This window comes from Varanus komodoensis, unplaced genomic scaffold (genome assembly GCF_004798865.1).
Source record: "Varanus komodoensis strain SLA01 unplaced genomic scaffold, ASM479886v1 scaffold28, whole genome shotgun sequence".
Taxonomy (NCBI): Eukaryota; Metazoa; Chordata; class Lepidosauria; order Squamata; family Varanidae; genus Varanus; species Varanus komodoensis.
The window spans coordinates 7,945,971-7,965,864 of NW_025335727.1; the positions used below are offsets into that span (position 1 = coordinate 7,945,971).

The window sequence follows — 19,894 nt, forward strand, 5'->3', positions numbered from 1 at the left end:
TAACTGAGCAGGTGGGATAGAAAATCCTACATGTACCTATCACTGGGAACAGCAACAACCTTGACCACTTGATGTATGTCCTGCCTTTTGACCAAAAGTAATGCTCGTGTTGTCAATGGTTCCACACATGACAGCAGCTATGTGAAAAAACCTGTGCTGGACAGAACACAGAGAATTTTTCTGATACTCCGTAGTCCAGCACTCACCCTGACCCTGAATTAAGATCCTGTGTCTAGGCCAACATTATTTTAATTACCGAAAAAATGTTACTAGTCCTCATGTTATTACTTGTTGTGATCTACCCCGAGACATCTGTGATGGGACGGTATACAAAAGTTTTGAATAAAATAAAAAATAAATTACTAGTCCAGTAGCTAGGCTGTAAGCCTAGACTTCCCTCGAGCTGAGGTAAATACATCCCATTCTAAAAGCCAGACTTTGCAAAATGCCCATTTCAGTATTCTAGCTACACATGTGCTTAACCAGATTGTAAAAATAGCTTGAAATTGAAATGGAGCCCCACCTTCTGGTGATTAGGTATTTTTCTGCTGTGCAGTCTGTTGCCTGGCAATTTATATTTCAAAATCAAAGTCCCAGTATGCTTCTCTTTAGCATTAATGGAATTAAGTAAGGATGCTTTTATAAATAAACATTTAGGAATGCAGATTTGTGTGTCAGTTAAGGGCTGCTCCATAAACAGGCACAGAGCCCGATGCCTCGCGTACTAGGAACCTGGTGTCTTGAGTCACACAGACAGTGAGTTCTGTTATTGCTCAGGGAAAACCCCAACTGTACCCAGTAGTCTTTATAATCATTCCGGGTCAGGAGAGCCAGTGACTCATCCCAGGGTTTGGGCAGATTCCCTTTGTGGGTAGACGTTGCCCAAGAATCGCTCTAAGTTGCAGACTCGCCAAAGCAAGCACCTTTATTTAACCTGGTCTACACAGGCAGCAAAACGGGTTGGAAAAATCTGGCCCTGGCATGGAACACTGCACCACTCCACTTGGGTGGGAGATAGAACACTGCACCACTCCACTTGGGTGGGAGATACCCATTTTGAAAGGCAAAACGTTAGCAGAGGGTTTCCTCCTTGCATGAGTGAGAAGAAGTACACAGATGAAGGGAAAGCAGCCCATTTGTACCAGAAGACTCTCTTTTTAATGGAATGGCAAATAGAAGTTTTGTGAGTAGCGCAGGCCGCATGTGGCCCACGGGCTGCACATTACTCACCCCTCTTCTTGGCAACGCAGTTGTCCTGTTAGCCTGGCTTCTCTTGTGGAATATCCTGACACTCCTCTGCTGCCATTCTATGGCTTACAATGGCTTTTGCAATCCTGAAATGCTACAGAAATAAATGCATATACAAACCCTCCAGTTTACCAAGCCCGATAAAAATAAATAAATATTCTGATCATCTGCAGTTTTTCATTATAAACTCAGCATGCATGTAAGGCTTGTTTGCTGCTTTCTTCATCACCCTCCTTCCTCTGGCGGCTCATTTGGAGCCCCCTAGTGCTGGGGAGCCTTGGACTTCAGGCCTTCTGAGGCTGCATCACTGGCCCCTACAAGAGGTGGCTTAATGTATGTATCTCAGGGGCATCTGACGCAGGTAGTTTTTTGCCTGTATACATTAAAAATAGTAAACTGTTCCTTCAAAAGACTCAATACCCATACATATAGCAAATTGGGAACCTCAAATTCAATTTAGATCTTTTACTGAGGTATTTAACATAATTGAAGATGGAATCCCTAATATTGGGAAATCATTAATTATGAGTTTACTTATTGCTGGTAAAACTGTGTGGGCAAGGCAGTGTGAAAACTCTCACTCCATCTGTTTGGAAGGGAACGGCTGTTAAATGCTTGGATTTGACTGAAATGGATAAGCAAATGGAAGCAATTTATAGATGAGCTGGTATGCATCAGACAATGTTGCAGACAGATGAACATGTTTTTCTCCTTTATTAGAACAAGGATTTCACTCCTTTAAAGCTGGACAGAAGTCTCCTTTTGTGATTATGGCACACACGATGATGTGTGTACTTTAATTAACAAATAAATTAAAATAGATGCTTGATTAAACAAGATTCTGTCTTCCTTAAAAAAGATAGTGTTAAGACCTTTATTTTTAAAAATGTACCCCGAATCCCATTGTGTGGATAATTTCTGGATGGTCTCCAAAATTCCATTGGGGCATGGGGTGCTCTGAGTGCCAGGAATTTCTGGATGGTGCAGACTATCTGGATACATTTTAATCTGGCTTGGGCCTGTAATGGGACAGAGATTGCTTTGATCCCTTTGTTGGATACCAGAAACTAGGCTGGGGAATGTGACTGTGTTGGTTTTGCCAGACCATAGTGACTGTCAGTCCCTCCAGTCAAGATATCCTTCTGCGGCATCTGTCTGAGAGGGGACTGGGGAGCACTGTTGGTCGACTCATGTTCTTTTGGAGGACTGATCTCAGAAAGTGGTGTTTGGGGCTTCTATTCAATGCTGTGCCCATTGACTTCAGTGTTCCATCTTATGTCCCGTGCTATTTAACATATACCTGAAACCACTAAAATAAGTTGTTTGAGGTTTGGTGTCACCAGTATCTGAGGGCACCCAAGTCTATTTCCCCGTCCAACTCCAAGGAAGCTGTTCTAGTTCTACCCTTGTGTCTGATTTCAGTGAAGGACTGGACGAGGGCAAACAAACTGAAGCTCGACCCAGACAAGGCAGAGGTGTCCCCAGTCAGTTGAAAGGCAGATCAGGGAATTGGTATTTAACTTGTGCTGGGTGCAGCTATACTCCCCCGAAAACTCAGGCTTGCAGCATGGGTATACTTCTGGACTTGGCCTCCAACCTAGATGCCCAGGTTTTGGTGGCAACCTCGACTGCATTAGCACAGGTATGGCTACTACACCAATTGTGCCCATTCCTAGAGATGACCGATCTGGCCTTGGGCACCCATGCTTAAGTTACATCCCATTTGGACTACTCTAATGCACTTAGTATGGGACCGCCTTCCCAAACTACTCAGAAATTTCAGCTACCATTGAATAATAATAAAGATAAGGGAATCTGAAAGACAAACTCCTCCCTTATGAGCTTTTTATGCCCAAAATGTGCATTCATAATCTGAGACCCTGTTACGTCCCACCTCCTAAAGAAATGAAGTTGATCAAAACCTGATACAGGTTTCAGGTGTGAAATTAGGGTAGCCTTCTCTTTGTTGCCCTTTAGATGGCCAGTAAAAACCACCCTGTTCTACCAAGGGTTTAGTAATTCATGCTGCTTTCTGATTTTACTATTAATTCCTGAGTTTGTTGTACAAAAAGTCCATGAATGTGATCCTTTGTATTTGAACAAAGGGGTGCTTCAAGAACATTACAAATACATGAATAATCTACTGATGAAAAGACAGTTAATCAATGGGCCAATGCTAAATATACATTCTTTTGGATCTCTTTGCCAGGTGGTTAGTAGTAAAGGACTCTTTTTTAATGTACATGAAGCCAGATACTGGAGCCATTTCCTTTGTCCTGCTGGTAGATAAAGAATTCAGCATAAAGATTGGCAAGAAGGAGACTGACACTAAATATGGGCTACGAATAGACAATCTCTCCAGGTGAGTTTTCACATCTTACCTCATTATGGCATCCTTCAGTACTTACCATAGCACATACTTACAAACACGCCTGTTATACACATGCTTTCCTAGTTTGGACCTTCTTAGTAACATTGAGAGAACAATCAAATTCAGCAACACAGAATGCATAAAGAAGCGAAATCTTAATGGCTATTAATGAAATGCAAATGGGACCTGGACCAGAATGCTACCAGCAAGGCAGCCAAAGGGTATCCAGGCCATTCCCGTTCTTCCCTGATCTTTCTATCTTTGAGATGGGCAAGCAAGTGATGCTTGAGATCACTAGGTTTTCCAGACCCCGACTTGCCACTCTTCTCATGTTCAATGCCAGCTCATGATCAAATGTGAAATTCGCACAGTGCAAATGTGTGCAAATTTCCTCCATAGATCCAAGCAGGGCTGATTCAGGCTGTGAAGGAAATTTGTCCAAATTGAATGGGGAACTCACACAAGTGGAACATGAGCAGAAGTTCAGCAATTTGCAAATATTTTCAGTGGACTCAGGGTCTTCCTTGCAGTCTCATTCAGAGTGGTGAAGAGGGCATGTTTGCACCTTTTGCAAGCAAAAACGGAATTCTCATCCATCCCTGTTTTTTGTCTTTTTTCTACTCAGTCAACCAGCATTTGTGACCATGGAGTACACGCAAAACTTAGTGGGTTCTTTTGGAACTTTTGAGCTTTTTCTACTTGAGAATTTTTTATACTTCTACAAATGTTGGAATCTCTCCAAGCCTCCAGTTATCTCCCTCTAGTGTGTGTGTACCTCCCCCCCCAAGTATACATCCTCTTTCTTACTTCAGAAACCTCAGATGTGGGCAGGGATGTTGTTATCAGGGAAGAAAATACCTCAGTGGGTTAAGACAATCTTCTAAAAATTCTGATATTTTTGTAGCACATTGAAGTTGGTTGATGCTTTGAAATGTTGTTTCTTGTCTTTAGCAACCTCACTGAGATGAGTCACGCTCTTTGTTCTGGATGAACTGAGGCTGAGTGATAATGAATATGCTAGTCTCTAACTGAGCAGGTCTTTGAACCTAAGTCACTCTAGTTCAAGTCTGGCATGCTGTCTTACGGAAAATTCTCTTGTATGTCTAGAGCAAGGTTCCCTCTGCTGGTTGCCTGTAAGAACTGTAGGAACTGTTTGCAAGTGGCTAGGAAAGGAAGCTTTTCTCAGTGGAAGATGGGCTGGTCATCCTTTGCAATGGGGTTCTCCATGTATCACAATGAAGGAACATGTATACTGGTTATCACAGGGGGCAGCCATTTTTGTGGATTAATTTTTGAGCCTGGCTTAGAGTCTTTGGTACTGGAAAGAGGAAAGTGTAGCATTGAGCTGAAACATCCTTTCCCCTACCTCACAGCCTCATACTTAGGCTGAGAATTGGGCCCCCTCTTTGGCAGTAAAGCTTGGCAAAATTTGGCCCTTGTGCGGGGCTCCAGTCCAAAGCGGGGACTGCCATAAGCAGAATGAGGAAATTTGAAGGGGGGAAAAATATCCATTGGTAGCAGTGCTACCTTTTTGCCCTCTTTTTAAAACTCACCCTGCGTGCGCACACATTCACACAGAGGGATTGCAGAAAGTCAGGCCATGAAGCAGGGGTGGTTTCGATTACTCTCTCAGTGTGCTTTGTGGTTCCAACCCAAACTGGCCTCCTCTATGCTCACTTTAGATTAAGGAAGCAAAAGAGGATTGACTGCATGCTTCATATTTAATATAATGTGTAGCTGAACCCCTGCGTGGAGTGATACTTTGGCTTGGTTGATTCGGAAGCTTCCTTTGTTGCCAAAGCCCTTGGGCTCAAGCTGAAAAAATGCAAAAGAGCATGTGCTTCAGCTGTGGCTGAGACATAATTGAACTGGGCAACGGCCTTGCATGCCGGTCCACAGTACCTCCCTGCTGCTCGCTCAGACCATGCTCTTCATGTGGTTACAGCAAGGCCGCCTTCTGTGCTCTTGACATCCCAGCTTTATCATTAGAGGATGCTTCCAAAATGTAGGGCCAGTTTCAGAAATAGAAACCTCTGGTTTGGCTACTTTCAAAAAAGCGGTGGAAGAAGGTCCCACTGGGTGCATGTGGGCGTGCATCCATCCATTTTTCTGCATGCGTTGGTAGACCAGGGGTCAGGACGTGTTGTCCACCTCTCTCCATACTTTCAGTTGCCAAAACAAGCCCGTTGAACGAAACTATGCACTAGGATCATCTTCAGAAAAAGAAAGCGAGGGCACATGTCCAGGCAGCTCAATGAGGGCATGGGTTGTGATGTTTGCTCTTTCTTTTCCTTCCCTTCCATTTGCACTGCATCCAGGTCACTGATTTTGAAGTGCAACAGCTACAGGCATGCTCGGTGGTGGTGCCAAGGAATAGAAGAATTCATTCGGAAAAATGGCAACAACTTTCTCAAACATCACAGATTCGGCTCTTACGCGGCTGTTCAGGAGGATACTTTGGCAAAGTGGTAAGAGTTGATGGGACACTGCCCTAGTGGCCATCTGCAATGATAGAAAACTAGAAAACAAATTTCTGCCTCTCATGTATGGTGGGGCAGGGAGAGGACAATCATGGCCTTTAAGCTTGTTTCTTATCCTCTTGTATTTCTTTGGCATATTGAAGCAGAGGAACAGAAACACTGTTCAAAAGAAAAGAGAAAAGAAAGGAAACATAGAAACAGAGCAAGTGAGAAGGGGTCTCCCGGGCCATCTAGTCTGACCCACAGCTCCAGCCGGCTCCGCTCACGACATGCCCACCATGTGGACGTCCAGCCTGTCCTTGAACACCCGCACCAATGGGGCCTCAACAACCTCTCATGGAAGCCCATTCCACACCCTCGGGGTCCTGACTGTCAGGAAGTGCTTCCTGGCATCTAAATGGAACCTTGGTTCCCTGAGCTTTGCTACGTTGGAGCACGTTCTGCCCTCCTCTGCAGGGGAGAACAGGTCTCTACCCAGCTCCGTGTGACACCCCCTCACATACCTGTATGTTGCCAACATATCCCCTCTGAGTCTCCTCTTCTCCAGGCTGAAGAGACTCAGTTCCCTCAGTCTCACCTCATATGGCATCCCCTACCATATGAGGAAGGAAGGGAGGGAGGGAGGGAGGGAGGGAGGAGGAAATTAAGGCAAGGGTCTTCAAGATGCTAATAAATGCAGGTCAGCTACATGGTAATGACTTAGGACTTTACCTGATAATAAAGTCAGGGCTGAAAGAGACGCCAAGTGGCCAACTGTGTTGACATCTCTTTGCCTGAACGCAGTGCAGCGGGTGTTCCAACTTTTTATCAGAACATTGGTGCTGCAGGAAGGGGTCCCATGTGCCATTTTCCTGTTCTAAATTGTTTAAAACAAACCCCAAACCATTGTAATTGTTCTGGGAACTGGATGGTTAGTATCACATCATCATCTTCATCTTCATCATCATCACCATCATCATCGCTATTCCTTTGTTTCATGATTCATTGATTAAAAACAATTTGTTCACTGCTCATGTTTGGGATTCGTTTAGTTTGTGCATCTCCCCCTTTCTCTTTAAAGTGTGTGTCTGCATGCTAAGATGCAGGGGCTTGGAGCTGCACAGCCTGGAGGAGGCACCTGAGAAGAAAAGCAGTGGCTACCAGGAGCAGCTGCACAGACAGCTCTGCTGCTGACACAGCTCAGAAGTCCCCACAGAGGAGCCCCATTGCTAACCAATTGTAGCTCCATGCATTTAATATGGAATTGCATGAACTATGGTGCAGCCAGAGCTGGCATTGCAGCCAAACTCCAGGAGGCCCCAAAGGACCCCCTGAGGGCAGGCAGCAAAATCCAGGTCCGTTTTATTCCAGTAGTCATGCTGGTGCTATGAATGAGGGGAATTTAATATGCAAAACATCCCATGCTCTGAGGATGACAGTGAAGATAAATAATGCTGGAGATTATGATTACTGCTATTATTTATTATCAAAATGATCCAGCTTGTTGGACAGAGATTCTGTAGTCCCACTTAGTCCTAAAGCTCACTGGCCATGCCAGTCACTAACACTCAGCCTTACCTACCTCACAAGTTTGTTACTAAGGTCAATTGAAGAAAAGGATAGTGTAAACCACTCTGGATTCCTCGCAGGAAAAAAGGCAGGACAAGAATGAAATATGGTAACAATAATTGAAAATCAGGGTTGGCGAATAATTGTGTTCTTCTAATGTATCGGGAAGGAAAAAGCAATTGCACAGCATGGAATGGCAATTCAGTCGACAGGAAGAGGAGAGAAATGTTAGTGTTGTGCTTCACAACTGAAGTAATACACAAAGCAACCTACTGTGGTGTTGGGAGCAGGATAGAAGATGATTAATAAAATTATGGAGCTGTACTACTGTGTGAAAATTGAATTGAATGGTTTCTGTTCATCTCAAGCTTTAGTGCCCCCCCCACCCCATCCCCTCCTCCTGTCTCTTCCCTACAGTAAAGAAAGTAAAGGATTTGTTCTTACTTCTAGGTACGTGAATGCAAAAGGGTATTTTGAAGATGTTGCAAATGCCATGGAAGCAGCTAAGGAAGAGATTTTCATCACGGATTGGTGGTTGGTATCTGTTTTGCATATTCATATCCTGCCGCTACCCACCCCCTGCAAAGTACCTCCTAGAACATTTTATCACAGTGTGGCACTGTTTGGGGCCTTTCGGCATGGAAACAAAACAGTGGGACCAGATGGTTTGGCAGCAGAGACAACCATCTCATAGAGAGAGTTTCTGCTGAAAAGGACATTTCAGGACACTTGGCTGGGAAAACAAAACAGAACCAACCGATTTTTTAAACCAGCCCAGCAGCAACAGTGACAAAAGCCTTCAGAAATTGCTTTAAGCCCTATGCTGAGTTTCAGGATGGGTGTCTCCTTCCCGCAAATTAGTCTTGAAGCTTTCCAATTCACCTTTCTATACATCTTAGAGACTGAATTAAAAGAACAGTAACATGCAGAACTATTTTCAAATTACAGGAGGTGAGGGGAGAATAAAGGAAAGAGGTCATTCAGGTTTACCTTTTGTGCCAGTCTCTTTAACTACTGCTTTTGGAAGTCTACATTGTGAGGGTGGATTTGCCTAAAATTAAACTGGAGATGGGCTTGTGGGTTTCATTAAGGTCCTTCACCTTCCCAAGTTTCAAAGGCATGACGGTGCAAAGCCTTGATTTGTTTCTTAACCGTTTTGCCACCGGTAATGGCACCATGTACCCCCATGCATGCAAGGAGCCATTATGTATGTGGCAGGAGGTGGGTGGGGAACCTGGCCACTGGAAAATGGCCTCCAAGAGAAGAAATGCCACTTTAAGAGGGAAAGCACATGGAAAAGGAAAAGCCACTGCTATGACTCCTAAAATTTGGGAGAAGATGTTGGCTTTTGCATTCCCCCGCCCCCCCTGCTTTCTAATCCAAAATTCCCAGTTAAGATTCTCCATCATTTCAGGCACTTTTCTCCCCTGAAATGGCTCAATTCCAGGATTAGATCTAGGTTGAAAGAAACATTCTTGGATTGTGGGGAGGTAAGAAGAGGGAAGATCTTGCTCCCTTAATCACCTTTGTGTCTCTTTTGCCCCCATATGGCTTCCCTGTCATGTTTACTTAGAACCAAAGTTTGCCATCCAGAGTTGCTGAATTAGAATTGAATCTGACTGATAACCAAGTGGCCATCCTTGGATTGTGCCCCAGAAACAGACAATGATCACAGTCGCATATGCAAACAGTGCAGCAATTTCAGGTTCATTCATCTGAATGACAATAGCATGTTCTTTCTCATGTGCTCTTTCTCTACCACAGCTTTTGCCCCTCCTTGGCCCTCAAGTGACCAATTACTCATCATGTGCATTTCGCAAACAAAAGACTGTTGATTCAGTCACAGATGTTGACTGCATATAGGGAGGATTGTTAAACATAATGAATAGAAAGCACACTCAGAAAACAAATCATTCCATGGGGGCATACTTATTATTATTTCATTAAATGGGGTGTACTCCTTTTGCAAGCATTGGTTAATCGAGCCAGGAAGCAGGTTCCAGTCTACTTTGTAACTTTTGGTGACTTTCCAGCAGACCAACTGGCAGCTGCTAAGATTCTTGCAAAGAATGCTAAACTGGGTGGAGTGATCTTTCAAGCCCCTGACCCACTGCCTACCTTATATGAAACCCAGTAAAATAGTTTAGCTGATAGGAACTACTCTGGGCAGAAATTTGGAGGGCTGCAGTGGGAGAAGAGAGGGAGAAAGTCCTCTGTGTTTTTCAGTACACAGTTCAAATCACAACAAAGCTGTGTTGTAGCCTTAAGTACCATGAGATCCCAGCTATGTATAATTGCTTTGTAAATTTCTAGATCATTGGCTAGCGCGTGTGCGCGCGCGTACACACACACACACAATAATTTGTTTAAAAGCTGCCCATTAGCAGCATGTTCTCTGGGAGGCCATTGCAGTATAAAATCAACAAATAACATTAATAAATTAATATCATTCAGATATAGTAAATAAACAAAAAGCAGCCGCAATAAAATACTTAAATAAAAATAAAACACATGGTAATATAATTAAAACCATGCTCTGGTGTAAATAGTCTAGCTGGCGGAAAAGATGCACTGGGAAAGGAAAGTTTTTGCCAGGTGCCTGAAACTCAATAAGGTGGATGCTTGGCGAAGCTCCAGCAGCAGAGTGCTCCATAATTGGGGTCTCAGTGCAGAAGGCTGCAGTAAAGAACAAAAATAGATGGCCAAGACCAAAGTCAGCCCGCCACTGACTTTGACCATAAAGATTCCAGGAATGTTCCAGAAACAGTAAATTTGCCTGCTCTCACTGGATAACCTCCAGTTGTATTGGCATGCAGTTCCCATCATTCCTAGCCAAAATGATAGGCATTGCTGTCCAATATAGCTGAAAGTGGCCCAGTGCAAGATGCCTGCACTAAGTAGTAGCCAGGACCAGCTTTGAACTAATTACAGCCTAACCTATTTAAGGTTTTTTCTATGGATAAAATTGAAAGGAGGAGAAACTTTAAACTGCCTCAGGTTCCTCACGAAGGGAAGAAATGTGGTGGTAATGATGGTGACCATGATGATAATGAGAGATCAGTCTATTTACTCCTCATTAAGACTTGACTTGTGCTCATGTCTTAATATATATTTGGAATTAGCTCAGATATTTTTCTTTTCTTTTCATCTCTTTTCTTCAGGCTGAGCCCAGAAATTTTCATGAAACGGCCGGTGGTGGAAGGGAATCGCTGGAGACTGGACTGCATTTTGAGGCGGAAAGCGGTAAGTGCTGCTTTCCCCAACCCAGCCTTACAAAGTTCTGAAAGGTGGGCCTGCTTTAGCTGCCCCCCTCCCTGATACTGCAAATAAGGAGCTATGGCTGAGAGAAGGGGCCAACCTGCATCCACTAAATCCATGAGCAGTTACACTGAAATTCCCAGTTCATCACTGGCAACTTTTGCATGAAACCGATTCTGAGGACCGAATTTGATTTTGGGGTAGCAGTCAGGGAAAGGGGTCTGAATGAGGTACAGCAGATGTGGCTACCTGAGGAATGCTGGAGGCTGCCTTGGGACCCCAAGCGGGCCAGGTTTGACCCACTGGCTTGAGGTTGGAGGGTCAGTTCCACTGAGCTGCATGCTACAAGCTCATGGAAACATGGTCTTACTCTTCGCTGGAACTATGACCCTGGACCCACAAACTAAGCTGAGTCACACCAGTTCCTGAATACAGATGGGATGCGTATTCTAAAGGGTGGAATTCGAGAGGTAAACTCCCCCTACCGAAAGGGGGTGCTCCCATTTTGAGCTGGCCCCTTCCTCCACCCCCACAGCCCTCCATGCCACTTCTGCCTTCCCTCTGCAAAAGGAGTTATACCATGGGGAAGGGGTGAGCACAGCAGAGCCCAAGGGGCAAGATAATGGGCTCCACCCTTGAAATGTTTTCAAGTGTTTGGCTGAAATACTCACAGTCCAGTTAATTTTCAGTGCAAGCAGGAGGGTGTTTGGCCATCCCTGTTCTTCTGTCACTGTTGAACTACATCTTTACTCCAATCAGCAGACTTTTTTGGCCCACTGTGTATAATAGAAATGGTGATCACTGAGATAATATAAATTGACTTTTCAGAAAGATGCCATCACAACGTGGCGTGATTTATTATACGTGTCTCTATTCGAAATGGATTCTCATTACATGACTAATGGTAGGCATTGATCTTCTCTGAAGAGATAGAGATCTAATTGCTGGAGAATATCTCTGGGCTGTGTCCAAGCTTTATTGTTACATGGGTCAGACTGGCTTACAGAGCTTGTGCTGAAATACCATTTTCATTGGACCTTCATATCCTTATCATAAAAGGCCTTTGCGCCAGTGCGGGAAAAGTATCTTCCCAAACACTTATAGGTCAAAACCTGCTCCTCCCTTTGTGGCAAAGTCTGCTTCTTCCATGAATATTGCCTGCTCTTTAGGCTTATAACTTATATGCTGGTGGGAGGGGGTAAAGAATGTAAATCGGGGAAAGAGGAGATGTTTTGAAATTGACGAGAACAAAAATAGTTTGCCCAAATGTCTGAAATGCACAGGTACTTTGGATTGCTCTGCTTTCAGGTCCCGGGATTTCTAAGAGAAAACTCTGGAATAGACAGGCAGGCCAGCAGGCAGAAAGAGACACATATTTCCAAGCTAGTGGGAGACTTTAAAAAATAGATTGCTAGGACTACTTGGACTCATGTTTATTCCAGACTGCTAAAGTGTTTGTCATTATGAACAGCGCATGGGAAGAGAGCCTGAATTTTACGCAGAGGACGGGAGGGCTGGCAGGAAGGAGGCCAGTGCACATCTTTAGAGGAAGCGGCTTCTCAGTGAGTGAGGCCATCGGTCCACCTAGCTCAGTGCTGCTGACATGGGCTGACAGATGCACTTGCAGGGTTTCAGACAAGAGCTTTTCCTAGCCCTACTTAGAAATGTGAATTCAATCAAGGAACATCTGCAAGCAATATATGTGTTTCACTACAGAGTTTTGGCCCCACTCCCTCACTCCCCTCAATTTCTAGATCTGTCATGCCATGGCATCCTTGGTGTTGTGTAGCGATCAATGAAGTCTATGTGGCAGAAAGAGAACTATGTATCACTTATCAGCGAGGGATCAGTGGCTACTCAGATAGGTTGCCCAGATGCAGACTTCCAAAAGCAGTAGTTAAAGAGACTGGCACAAAAGGTAAACCTGAATGACCTCTTTCCTTTATTCTCCCCTCACCTCCTGTAATTTGAAAATAGTTCTGCATGTTACCCCTACGGTGATCCATTCATACCTCCTGGAACCAGATGTGGAGCCAGACATAATTTGTGGTCAGAAACCTATACATTGTACTCATCCATTTATTAGATTTAAATCCTACTTGTGTTCCTTCAAGGAACTCAGTGCACTTCACATAGTGCTTTTGTTCTCTCCATTTTATCTTCACAATAGCCTTGCGAGGTAGGACAGGCCCAAAGTCATCCAGTGAGCTTTGTGGCCAAGTGGGGAATAGAACCAAGATTTCCCAGACCAACACTCTAACCACTACACCACTTGCTCTCCGCTTTTCCAGCTTGTGATGTGTGTTTCACAGCGGTGGGACAACAGGATGCTCCAGTCCGCTGAAATTCTGAGCTCGACTTCAGAGTTCAGCACCGCTTACTCCTGTACTGGTTGTGGTCAGGTTTTTGGTTGGTTAAAATAAGAAAGTTGTGCCTCTTTGAAGTTGTTCATTTTTTAAGATCCAGATTTTTCCAATGCAATGCAAACTTGGAAAGTCATGCCATTTTTGGAGAATGTGTGCACCTGTTCACATTCAGGATTGTAAATGGCCCTTTCAAATGATTTGTGAACTGCACTGAAATTCACATACATTCCCAGTGTATATATTCACAAATGTGTGCATCTGATAAATGCATACAAAAACCCATTTCTGCGTGTGGTGTGGGAAGAGCCTGCATGGATCCTGGATTGTGTGAGCTCAGCAAGGAAAAACAGAAATCTGAACAAAATGGAGACGTAGAGATTCCTAGCCAGTAGGTGAAGAAGCGCAAATAAGGCAGCAAATACAGGAACATAAAGGAAAGGCTCTGATAGAATAAGTACCATTGTTATAGCAAGTGTGGAAAGTGAAGGTTGTCCCACTGATCTTAGGCCTCATTTCCAGGTGTGCAGCCTGGAATAACATCAGTCAGAACTTTGGGTGCCTGGACTGCAGGTGTCTGGGCTTCCATCATGTCCATGTGCTAGTTACATGCAAAAAACCCCCCTGAAGTTAGCACAGGGAAATGGGGCAGGGGGAAAGAGAGAGAGAGAGAGAGAGAGAGAGAGAGAGAGAGAGAGAGAGAGAGAGAGAGAGAGAGAGAGTTAATCTGTTCTGTTCCTCTATCATAGCAGCATGTCCCTAGACTTCAACTGTTCCTTCGAGATGTCTCAATATGCCAGAAGTTGTTCTCTGCAAATGAAATGCAATATATTGTTCAAAAATTTAAATATCTATTTTTAAATAAATCTTTGCCCGTGAGGTATTACAGATGTTCTGTAACATCCCATCATGGTTTTGATGCGTAACAAGCAAAGCTGCCGTGCGGCTTGGAGATCCCAACATGCAGGTATGCGTGTTGCTGTCAGGCATTCAAGCCAGCAACCTGGCAAGTTTCTAGCTCTCCAGGATGCAAAGGAGTCTTGAAGCTGCATGTCAGTACCTGAAGAAATTTGTGATGGGAAAAGGAGCTGGGTGGGATTTTTAGTGTTCAGGTATCTATTTCTTTATGAATGATGGATATGTCACAGTGTAAAATACCCCAAATTACAAAATCAGTTCTTACCAACCTGGGAACAGCATCTAAACAAAGATAGCAAGGCAGCTTTCATAGAAACAAAGATGGTCATTTGCTTTTCAAGGGAGAAAATTGAAAAGCTCCATGAATTTTCGGTTTTAAACATCACCTGCATATGGCAGGCAGCACAGAAGGATTTTTAAATGACGATAAGATTAAAAAAGAATTTCAACACAGGGTGCAACCACCAAAAAGGCCCTTGGAGGAACAAACCACCACACTTCAAAAATAAGGAAGATCCTCCAGTAATGATCTAACTAACTTAGTATGGTTCATGACTAGAAGAAGTAAAATAAAGACATACACTCTCATTTTTAACCAGACAAGATACCTCAGTTGTTCTTGCTTGTTACAGCCCAGTCAAAGTGCTATCACCCTGTAAAGGAAGAGTTTGTACACAAAAATGAGTAAGAACTTTCTTGCTTTGTGTTGCTCGTCATATTGGCAAGAAATCTGAATTATATTTTGTTTCTTGATAGCAACAAGGAGTGAAAATCTTTGTGATGCTCTACAAAGAGGTAGAGCTTGCTCTTGGGATCAACAGCGAGTACACCAAGCGCACCTTAATGCATCTGCATCCCAACATTAAGGTATTTATGCTCTTTATTAGTACCCTTATTTCTGGGCCACTTTCCAAAATACAAGATCCTACTAAGGTGGCTTAGGAATAGCCTCCCAATCATAAGACTGCGTTTGGTGGATACTTCACAGGCAGCTGAGCCTCCACTGAACAGCTGCGGCACGGCAAGTCAAGTAGCTAGCACAGCCCAGTTACTAAATCCTCTAAACTTGCCAGCCTTCCAAAGGGAAATCATCTGCTTGTCTTCCGTGCAGAAGAGGGGCCCCTCTTAGGAGCCCATTGCATTCCAGTGAAACATTTTGCAGACCAGAAGCTTATCAGACTGACAAAAGAGAAAGGTTGCTCTTTGCCGCTCCTTGGAAAGGTTGCTAAATTTCCATATGGCTGAGGGAGAAGAATTGTTGCTGCAGCCATACAAGCAGAGAGTATAATTGGAATAGCTGGATAAGGGTGAACGCAGCATGCCATCCTTAGCCCAACAAGTACCTTTTTATGCTGGAAGAGACCCGGAATGAGCTGGTAAAGGAGGGATAGATCCTTCTGTTCCTCCTTAGCTGAACTGCTCACGTACCTGGAGGGAATTACGTGCACTCACCTGCATGCAGTTCTTGGTCACCAGTGGCAGCTGAGATGAGTGATTAAATGCAAGACAAAAGGTAGCATCTTTTAAAACCCGTAATGGCATTACGTACAATGCACCTGATTTTAAGGTAGGTGTTTTCTTCTCATCCAGGTAATGAGGCACCCAGATCATGTGTCATCCACTGTTTACTTGTGGGCCCACCATGAGAAACTGGTGGTCATTGACCAGTCCATAGCTTTCGTTGGAGGCATTGATCTGGCTTATGGCAGGTGGGACGACAATGAGCACCGACTGACCGATGTTGGCAGTGCAAAACGGATGCCAGCAACCAAGTCTGAGTCTGCAGTGAATCTCTCTGTAAGTATTATTTATACAGTCCCAACTGTCGATCTGGGCATTCATAAATCCGTGAAGCTGTATCTACATTTAGGCTGATGGGAGGAAAGACCATCTTTTACCTGTCTCTTTTCACCCAAAGTCTTCAGCAGAAGCAGCTCAACCCTCAACCAATAGGTCGCAGAGAGAGCTGTCATTGCAAGAAAACGAGGACACCCCGGATCTTTCAAGAATGAAAGGGATAGGACGGACTAAGAAATTTGCCAGGTTCAGCATCTACAAGCAGCTCCACTGGCATGGCCTATACCATGCAGACAGTGTAAGCAGCGTAGACAGCGAGTCAAGTGAGTGAGTTATTGTCACCCTTATGGTGGGAAACAGGAAGGAGGCAGCATGTGATGAGCATGCTTCCCGCCTTGCTACTTTCATCTTGTTGTGCTGGGAGTTCTCACAACGTTCCAAAAAACTCTGTGTGTTTCACTGTTTGGAACAGATAAAGGTTCAATCCGTAGCTTGAAGACGGGTGTTGGAGAGCTTCAGGGTGAAACCAGATTCTGGCATGGAAAGGATTATTGCAACTTTGTCTTCAAAGACTGGGTCCAGCTTGATAAACCTTTTGCTGGTAAGTGGCTCTGCAACTTGGAATCAGTGTGCTTTCCTCTCTTTATTTGTTATATTTATAGCCTAGCATTCGTCTTAAGGTTTGAAGGTGACATACTGGTCCTACTCCCGATCTTCAGTGACTCCTCATAATAGCTCTGTAAGGTAGGTTAGGCTGAGAATCAGTGACTGGCCCAAAGTCCCCAGTGAGCTGCATGGCAGAGTGGGAGTTGGAGTAGAACCCAGGGCTGCTCAGTCCTAGTTCAGGGCTAACCTCTGCTTGCCAGTTATGACAACCTGCACTCTTTTGGTTCATGCTATAAACCTTATGTCCAGCAGAAACTTCCCAGACCACTGTCCTTCAGTTCTTGGGAGCCAGTTCACACAGGGCAGCAATTCCTTGTTCTTGAACTTGGGCCTCCAAGGCTGAAGAAAATGTTTCAAGGGATTTGAAAATGCCATAAGCCATCCTGTGCAAGCCAGATGTTTTCAGGGGTCTAGTGCTTACCAACATTTTTTCCTGCTCCATATGTTGATACAATGGCCCAGTGCAGACGTAATTGGAAACCATGGCAGACCTTGCAGGCTTCGGAGTCACCCTTCCTTGTCTTTTGCATTCCAGAGGAGGAGAGTAGGAATATTTGCTTATGATTTTAGATAGGCCACAGTTTAAATTATAGTTAGTGTGAATAAGCCATCTTTTCAGTACTGGCCTAAGGCATTTTTGCTACCTGAAGCAGAACCCAAATGGTCCGCTTCAGCTAGGCCAACACCTTAAAAATCGTGCTACACCATTCAGTCACCAATTGAACCCTCATGGTCCCACCTGCAGCAGGTCACATCCAAGTCACATTTCCCTGCTGCATGGCAGAGACAACCCTACAGGGTTTCTGTCCTGTTCTGTGGTTCCTTGAGGCTCACAGGAGAAGCTGGTAGTAAAATCAAGTCAGGCAGAAAGTAGAAGTGGGCCATGCTGCCTGGCAGTAGGAGAATGTTGTCTCAGCAGGGGCCTAAACCAGCTGAAGCCTTGTGCAGGCTGGCAAGTCCGTAGGATGGCCAGCTCCATCCCTGCTGGAGGAGCACATTTTGTAGCCTGAGATATCCGTGGAGTTGGGGAGATAGTGGTTTTCTGGGTATTCATCCTCTGAGCCAGAGGATGACAGCAGAGTTACGTCTTCTGGCTTGGAAAGCCTGGTACAGGGCTCCTCTACCTATGAGGAGGTGGCCTATGCTTTGTTCTCCTCAAAATCTTTTGCTGTGCTCTAGAAGGTCTGTTCTAGGGATCATGACAATTTCAGTTTAGGCTCACAAACTGCAGCTTAAACATCCTGTCTTGCAAGTTCAGATGACACAGGGAATGGTGGCTTCTTTTAAACTGGATGTAGAAGCTAGCTTGTTAATATAACAGGAAACATCTGAACTGGCCTTATGGTTTCCCAAAATTTCCAGTTTGTGGAGGTAAGTTTGTAGCATAAGGCAAGCAGTTCTGGATCAAACCAAAGGCCTATTTAGTCCAGTATCCTGTTTCCAAGAGTGGTCAGCCAGATGCATCTGGGCAACCTATCTGAGTAGCCACTGATCCCTCGCTGATAAGTGATACATAGTTCTCTTTCTGCCACATAGACTTCATTGATCGCTACACAACACCAAGGATGCCATGGCATGACATTGCTTCGGTGGTGCACGGGAAAGCGGCTCGGGATGTGGCTCGGCACTTTATCCAGCGCTGGAACTTCACCAAGGTGGGCTTGCAGGACAAAGGAGCCGACCTGCATGAACCTGTCCGGCTGTTTAATATGTGACATGTTGAATGCAGGACTTGCAGATGCATTCTGTGACCTTGTCCGTATGCAGCAGAATAAGGAAAGAAAATTCAGAGATGGGTGAATGGGACTGTTCCATTTCAGACTACAGTTGTGGTGCAAAATCACATTTTGCAATGCTTTTTCACATGAAAACAAAAACATGATCCCCCTTCCCATACAAAATAGATGGAGATAATAGAGAACAAGCCGAAATAGAACCTTTCCTTCTAATATACATCATGTTACTCACAGGGAGCCATGTTTACATGCAAAAATATTCTAAACCTGTGCCGCATCATGTCTGAAATGGTATGGTACTATTCTGCATTATGTATAGATCAGACTGGAGGACCAAATCAGGAACGACTTTAGGTGGGTATATAGTACCTGCTTTTAATTTTCGTTCTATTATAGGCTCCAATATGGATTGTAAAAGCCATCTGGCCCCCTTGTCACAGTCCTGAATCAGACTGGGACCCTGCACCTATCCCAGATGAGAAATGAAAAGAAAACATAATTGCTTAGTTATTTCAAGCTTTCCTGTTTTTGGCTCTTGAGATTCCATTCAAACACTGAATGCAATGCTGGGCAAAGAATTCAGCATCCTGGAAATTGCAGGTTTAAATTTCATTTTTGTATTGCCCAATAACCAAAGTTCTCTGGACAGTTGACAAGAAGACACAAGCACACTGACAAGAAATACATTAAAATATCACTTCCATTTTTCAATATACAACATTTAAAATCAATTTAACAACTAAAACAATGTCAAGACTAACTAGGCCTTGTTAAACCACTGACAAAAATGCCCAATGTCATGCCATTAAATACCCTCCAAAGCCTGGGAAAAGGAGGCAGTCTTAATCAGGGACTGAAGAGAGTTGGTGCCAAGCTGGCCTCGGTGGGAAGATCATTTTGTAATAAGAGACCATCCCTGAGAAAGGCTTCTCATTGTCGCCACCCTCAGAAGTACCAGCCAGGGGAAGGATTCATATGTTCCATTATTTTGTCTGATATATGCTGTTCCTCATGTCTGGAAACTGCAATTAACTTGAAACTACCTGGGCAGCAACTACTGAAATCAGTGAAGCCAGAAAAGGGGTCATTAGTCAGGAGACAGAGATTCATGGCCTTTCTCTTTGCAGAATAAGCCTATAATATGCACAGTTTTGTTCAATTCATTCAATTTATATTGATTGCAAAGTTTAGCTTGTCCTTATACAGAACTTCAGGAAGGTGTGAACATACACGATGCTTTGACAACAGGCTGGATTTGGTATGGTCAACCAGCTTCTTTGAAAATGACCATTCTCTCACATTCAGAACCTGGCAACTGGTAAATCCAGCTGGAACTGTTGAAATAATTTTCACTTTTCTTGTCCAGCTTTTAAAGGTACTATCCTATACGACTTTAGGCAGAAAAGCCCTACCATTCCCAGACTGGCTGGCTAAGGGACACTGAGTTGGAGGAACTTTATTTAAATATGCATACTCTTGCACGCTAAGTCATAATTCAGATGTTTTTAT

The 19,894-nt window shown here is 44.1% G+C and overlaps 1 protein-coding gene across 4 annotated transcripts in view; it reads left to right on the forward strand.

The window, feature by feature from the left end:
- PLD1 (phospholipase D1) overlaps window positions 1–19,894 on the forward strand; it is a 142,532-nt gene that overhangs the window by 87,813 nt on the left and 34,825 nt on the right. For all 4 annotated transcript variants that reach the window (XM_044434463.1, XM_044434462.1, XM_044434465.1 and 1 more), the window contains exons 9-17: window positions 3,458–3,610; window positions 5,938–6,087; window positions 8,098–8,181; window positions 10,809–10,890; window positions 14,943–15,053; window positions 15,777–15,983; window positions 16,105–16,306; window positions 16,456–16,584; window positions 18,186–18,304. In XM_044434463.1, the coding sequence (XP_044290398.1) occupies window positions 3,458–3,610; window positions 5,938–6,087; window positions 8,098–8,181; window positions 10,809–10,890; window positions 14,943–15,053; window positions 15,777–15,983; window positions 16,105–16,306; window positions 16,456–16,584; window positions 18,186–18,304 (1,237 nt within the window). The remainder of the gene's footprint in view (window positions 1–3,457; window positions 3,611–5,937; window positions 6,088–8,097; window positions 8,182–10,808; window positions 10,891–14,942; window positions 15,054–15,776; window positions 15,984–16,104; window positions 16,307–16,455; window positions 16,585–18,185; window positions 18,305–19,894) is intronic.